This window comes from Aptenodytes forsteri, unplaced genomic scaffold (assembly GCF_000699145.1).
Source record: "Aptenodytes forsteri isolate BGI_AS27 unplaced genomic scaffold, ASM69914v1 Scaffold199, whole genome shotgun sequence".
NCBI lineage: Eukaryota > Metazoa > Chordata > Aves > Sphenisciformes > Spheniscidae > Aptenodytes > Aptenodytes forsteri.
In genome coordinates, this window is record NW_008795921.1 from 1205098 (window position 1) to 1211335 (window position 6238).

The 6238-nt window shown below is 38.3% G+C and overlaps 1 protein-coding gene across 1 annotated transcript; it reads right to left on the bottom strand.

Moving 5' to 3' along the window:
* Positions 1-2841: 2841 nt before the first annotated feature.
* Positions 2842-5887, bottom strand: LPAR6 (lysophosphatidic acid receptor 6). The gene has a single exon (XM_009284906.2). It carries the CDS (start codon positions 5885-5887, stop codon positions 4865-4867), a length of 1023 nt encoding a protein of 340 aa, XP_009283181.1. The 3' UTR covers positions 2842-4864.
* Between the last annotated feature and the right edge of the window lie 351 nt (positions 5888-6238).

Below are 6238 nucleotides of genomic sequence, written 5' to 3' on the forward strand. Positions count from 1 at the left end.
TAGTTTTCCAATAAAATGGTAGGTTTTGCAGAAGACCAGATGATGTTTGCAAGGTTCTTTTTGCTTCTCTTAATTTTGTGATAAGTTCAGTTTTCTTACTGGAAAAACTGGGCTTACTTTATAAGCAGTTGTATAACAGGAACTGGATGGGGGGAGGTGATAAATGTGAAAGATTGCTTCAGTGTCAAAGCAGAATTAGAGGATTAGAACAAACTTCTCCATCCAACTTCTTGCAGAAGTATTAGACTGTGCAAGCGTGGCTTTCTGAATTTGCGTTCATCTTAAATGAGCTCCGTTGAGTACATTCTGAAAACGTGCTAATTCAGTGATTGTCAGTTGTATTTACACAATTTTTTCAGCACTCTGATAATTGGATAACAAATGTAGTCCAGGCACTTACAACTTCCAGATTTAGAATCGTCCTGATTTACATTTTGCCTTAGCTTTTGAAATCTATCCTTTCATTTGTCAGTGGTGCTCAAATGCCAGTAACTCTGAGGTATAAATGATAATAGTCTAGCAAAAAAGGGAACTTGTCAGGATTTACAGGTCTGCCCAAGTGCAAGAACCTTATAATACTACATCTACTGCTGGAAAAGTATGAACAAATTGCTCTTTATTGATAAAACTCCTAGAAGATAACTTGGAAGAATGAATAATGCTAGAGGATACTATGCTCAAGTGGGATTTTCAAAATTACCAATCTCAGTAAACCGCTTTGGGTTCACTGTAGTTTTAGCTGAGTTCTTTATGTAACTCTGAAAATCTCATCTTTGGTGATGATGCTGGTTGAAATTACAAATGAAAATTGCTTTCTCATTTGCTAGAGAGGACGGAAGACTGTGTAATCAGGAGCGATATGAAAAGGCTGAATGGCAATCAAGTACTCCTTGCCTCTTCCAAAAGAAATGAGGAGGCAGTAATGAAACTAGTGGATTTGAAACAAAAGGAGGTTTGTTTTTTTTAGTTTTGTCCCCCAACCCCCCGTGAACTTTTTACTGCAGAATGCTGTGGATGTTAAAAAGTTTACACGAATTCAAAGGGAGGCAGGACAAGCTCACAGAAGAAAAAATTTCAGTGTTGCTGAACACACAAACACATCTGACCCAGAAAGTCCTGAGATACAGCTGGTGAAGTGGGACAGCACTTGGAGGAGAGAAAGCCTTGTATGCCTTGCCTACTGTTATCTTCTTCCCCAGGCATCCAGCCTTGGCCAAATGTTGGAGGCAGGACTGTAGATTAGCTGAATATCTGGGGTCTGATCCAGTACAGGCATTTGTATCTTCTACCTGATCTCGCGAGCTCTTTTTCAACCTTTGCATTTCTATGACTGAGGTTACTTTCTTAAGAAATAAAAGTTTGGAGGTTGACTCCAGTTAAGGATTTCTTACCTGTGTGAAGTATCCTCTATATTTTTTTTTAAGCACCTTTAGATGAAAAATGTAAAGAAGTATTTGACTTGGTATTTCTTTAAATGTCAGAGACATGTATATTGACTTGTGTTCTGTTCCTGAGAAAGCCAGAAATTAAAATTTCAAGCTGAATATAAAAAGTATAAAATAGAAAATCTTTTGCTTTTAAAGTAATGGTATGTTGAGGAAAATCAGAAGTGTTGATAGAAAGTTTGTTTCTTTTTCCTTGTCTTTTGAAACTGCTGGTTAATTATCTAGTTATCAATGGCTGCCTACCCTGGTTTAGATCAAAACCATCACTCTGTAGATGAAGAAACCAGGCTACAGAGAACAAATTTATAAGTTTTGATGCTAAAACTGAACTTCTAACCCCCCCTGCATAGGCATATGAGTAAAAATAATGTACTTTTAGGAAGTACTGGATGCCACACATTCAGATGCTCAGGAGCTCTGACAATATAAACCATTTTTATTTGAGATGCCTAGGCATGACTTAGGAGCATAACTTCTCATCTAGATTGAAATTTTGGCATAAGCTCTTACCAGAGGGACAGAAGAGTCGGTATCAAAGGCAGGAGCAGAGGGAAGGAGTGCGGCTATTCAGAAATGTACCAGTGAAAACATTGCTCCATCCACAGCTGTTCAGGATGATCGTGTTGCAGAACCAGAAAAGGTGGAGAAAACCTTGTCCAGTCCTGAATAGCTGGTAGCTTGGCTTTATATCAGCTTGTTGTGGGAGGTACAGGTTCACTCCCCCTCTTCTGAATCAGTCAGACCAGGAATTTCTCAAGTAATGGTCAGATTCTCTAAATTACAGATGTAGCTTTTTTGACTGTGTTCTTTTTTGGTTTGTTTTGTGTGTGTCGTCCCCGTGTCCCCCCCCCCGGGAAAGAGTGAAGTGTGTTTGATTACAAAGAATATAAAGCTTCCTCAAACAGTTTCGATGTTTTGTGTGTCGTCCCCGTGTCCCCCCCCCCGGGAAAGAGTGAAGTGTGTTTGATTACAAAGAATATAAAGCTTCCTCAAACAGTTTCGAGATAGCAAGCTGTTAACTGGTCAGAAAGCTATTGTACTGTGTTGCGCTACGCTATCGCAAAAAGCAGAAGCTACTGCCCTGGAGAGTGAGTGCAAGGCAGAAAGAGCTACTCTGCATGCTTCCCCAGGCTCTTTGAGCTAATACACCAAGGAAAGACTGGTTTAAAGGGGAGTACCCCTACATGCGACTTTATCTGCTTGTTCTGCTTTTAAGTCAGTGATTTTTTTTTTTTTTTTTTTTTTTTTTTTTTTTCCTTCCCCTCTCCTTCCCCCTGCAGTTTCATGATCTCAGAAAGAGCAGCTTCTCTTTACCAGGGTGAGGCTCCGGGGTGTTGGCTGCTGTTGCTGAACAAGTTGTCACTCAACCAAGTAACAGCTTTGGCAAGCTTGGGGAGAGTAGTAGCCTAGGAACATAGCCCAGCAGTGACATGAAGGGCTTTAGTCTCAAAGTCTTTGGAGGCAGTCTAATATTAAACAGGCTCTTTAGAGAGAGATGCATTGAGACATTAGAGATGCCTATCCGGCTTTTGACCTTTGGATTTGTCAGTCAGTGGCATATGGAATACGTACAGAATTTCTACTCATGCTGGGGGTTTCGTGCATTTTTCTGAAGTTGTATATGAATCAGAGGAGTTTAGGATTCCCGACTAAGATAACTGCCTATTTTCAGATATTATGCAGACATTTATATCTATGCTATCTTTGTAGCTTAAGCTCATACCATTTGAATTTTCCTTTCATAAGTTGTGTGGATAAAGATTTAAAATGCTGTTAAATTTAAAATTCAGTCGGCATTAGTTTCTAGCAGTCTTTGAGTAACTCAGTTTTCCAGTAGTACTAGGCAATGTACAGTTGATTTATAACAATTAAGCAAAAGCTTCGGAAAGGGAAGTAAATTCAATCGGATAACATACATACTCTGACAGCTCAATATGCATTTTCTCCAACATTGATTTGCGCTTCCGTATACTGCCCTGAAGTAAAAATGCCTCAGTGCTATAGCTGTGTTGCAACTCACTGCCCAAAATCTAAAGTGCAAATTCATTTTAACTCAGTTCTTATTCTTGACTCCATTGTTTTTGGGGAGGAAAAACCAACACTTACTACTTATTTTTACTTTTTAAATATTTATTTAATTTTACAGCGATGTTAAATTAATTTTGAGAAAAATGTACACAATGTTCTAATAGCTGGGAAACATACATAGCAGGACGTCTTAAAGCACTCTTGTCTATATATTTCTGTTTGTAACAGTAATATATGTAGATTTCTCCTTTTACACGGCTTTAACTTTTCAAAGTGTCTCGATTAATTTTGCCAGCACGTAGCCCCAAGTAATTTATTTTTATACTTTATAAAGTTTGCAAGAAAATAGCATTTGAAATTTTAAATGCTCATGTTAAAAATACTCAAAGATTGAGAGGAAGTTTCACTCTAAAAACTACCATGTCTTAAATTTCTTTATGGGACACCAAATAGTTTCCTAGAAGAAATATTTGGGTTGGTGCACATGCTCATTTCTAGTTAGCAAAGGTCATGTTTTTCTAAGAGACTACTACCTTGAGATTGAATTACCTTATTTGGAGGATGTTGTTTTGCTCAAAAGTCATGTTGAGTTGAAGAACTTCTCAGAAAAGAGTTTAATGAAGTGGTACTGTACCTAAAGCACTAACTCAGTCATCAGAGGTTATTTTGTTATAATTACACAGACATCTGAGACAGAGGTGAGAAGAAAAACCAGTTTGTCTGAGTTGTTTCCAGATGCTCTAAACTACCAGAAGATTTAATTGCTTTATGGGGGCCAGGCTTGTGGAGAGAGCATATATTTTATCAGATAAACCTGGGAGAAATGAAGTTCTTGCAGCCCATTGACTGAAGCTTCCTATGAATGTAATGGTCCCTAAGAAGGAAGGTGCAGGGAGAGAGACAGGAGGGAGGAGTAAGATAGAGAAGCAGAAGCTCCGGAGCAGGCACAGTAGCTGAAGTGGTATGATCAACATGGTGCTGTTTTCCGCGGCAACTGGGTCCTGCAGTGTAGACCAGTCAGTCTCACCCCCGTCCTCAGCAACTTGGAAACCTATATCATTATAAAAAATGAGCAATTGTTTTAACTTCAGAAAAAAACCCACCTACTTTTTCCTTTGTTTTTGACTTGACAGACAGTCTTTGGACTTCGGTTAACCTAATCTGAAACCAAAAGTTCGTTTCTAACATACAACCTGTCAGAACAGACATCTGACATAATAAATTCTTAAAATACTTTTTCTGTGTACTATTATGCTTAACACTTTTACAGTCTTATAAACTTTTCTGATGTGAAGGAAGTGTTACTTTTACATATCAGAATATATTTCCACAGCTGAAGAAATGTGCAGGCTTCTAATTCCAGTTTAGTCCCAGTAGTCTTTTAATACAGCTTATATTGTAGAGTCACTGTCAAATATTTTCATTTTTATGGTCTGAAGGCTGTGTTGAATGAAGTTTTCCGAAACTGGCCTTTCGGAGAATCTGATGTCCCGTGGTCTAGTGGACCGGTTCTTTTTTATTGAATTTTGAATTGTATCTGACGTAAAGTAATAGACTATAGGGTCAAAACAGCAGTTTGAAACGGCAATGCACAGAGTGATGGGGTACATAGTCCTGACTGCAGTTACCACTGAACAATTAATCCAGGTCTGTGTTCTCATAAGGGAGTAAAGTATTAAGGTAACGTTATAAGGCACAAAGCAGAAGCAGAATATCACCAAATGGACAAAAATCATTTTGAGTACCTTTTTCTTGCTTAATTTATTCCGACTTAATGTAAGCGGTTTATTCAAAGTCCGTAAGACCATAGTAGAGCAGGTCATGTTCAAGATGAGTGGAATAAAAAACCCAACTATTTCAATGAAGATAACAATCCGGGATAGGTAGGTTTTCCATGTGTCCTCTGAAAAGTTTTCAAAACACGTTCTTTGTTCAGTATTATTACGGCGGTTAGTAGACTGGAAAAAGCTTGCTGGTGTGCTGCCTGCTAACACGGTTATCCATACTGCAGCGCAGACAATTTTTGCGTTCCTTTTGGTTCGGAGAGTCTTAGATTGAAAGGGGTGTACTATAGCTAAAAAGCGATCTACGCTTATGCAGGTCAGAAATAAAATGCTCCCATACATATTTGTATAAAAGAGGGTGACAGAAATCTTGCAGAGAATGTCTCCAAATGGCCAGTTTCTCGCTACAAAGTAATAAATCCTGAAGGGTAATGTAAACACAAAAAGCAGATCCGATATTGCTAAATTAAGCATGTAAGTTGTAGTCTCATTTCGCACTTTTAATGTACAAGTAAAAATGTAGATAGCAACACAGTTTGCTATGAGGCCAAGAACAAACACCATACTAAAGATACACCCATATAAAGTATATTTAAAGGAGTCCTCAGTGGAACAATTAGAGCTTACCATTATAATGGTATATTTAAAATTCCTGTGATTTGGAGGTTTCTCTGGTATTTTTATTGCAATTTTTTTTAAATTCCAGAAGAACTTGCAGATGTATTTGAACTGTGTGCTTTGTAAGTTTGTTGCACTGTAAAGCTTCAGAGAAGAAACACAAGCTCTGTAGCAGGGGAGTGCATCTCCAGCAGTAATCGCCAGCAGGTCACTCTTCTCTTCCAAGTGCTATTTGTAATCACATAGCCAGTCTTCGAAAGTCAAAAAACATATAGTTTGTGGCAGATGAGGTCATCCCAAAGCTTGCTTAGTTCCATTTTCCCCCTCGAGTCGATGAAGCTGTTGTAGAACTTTCTGCCTTAT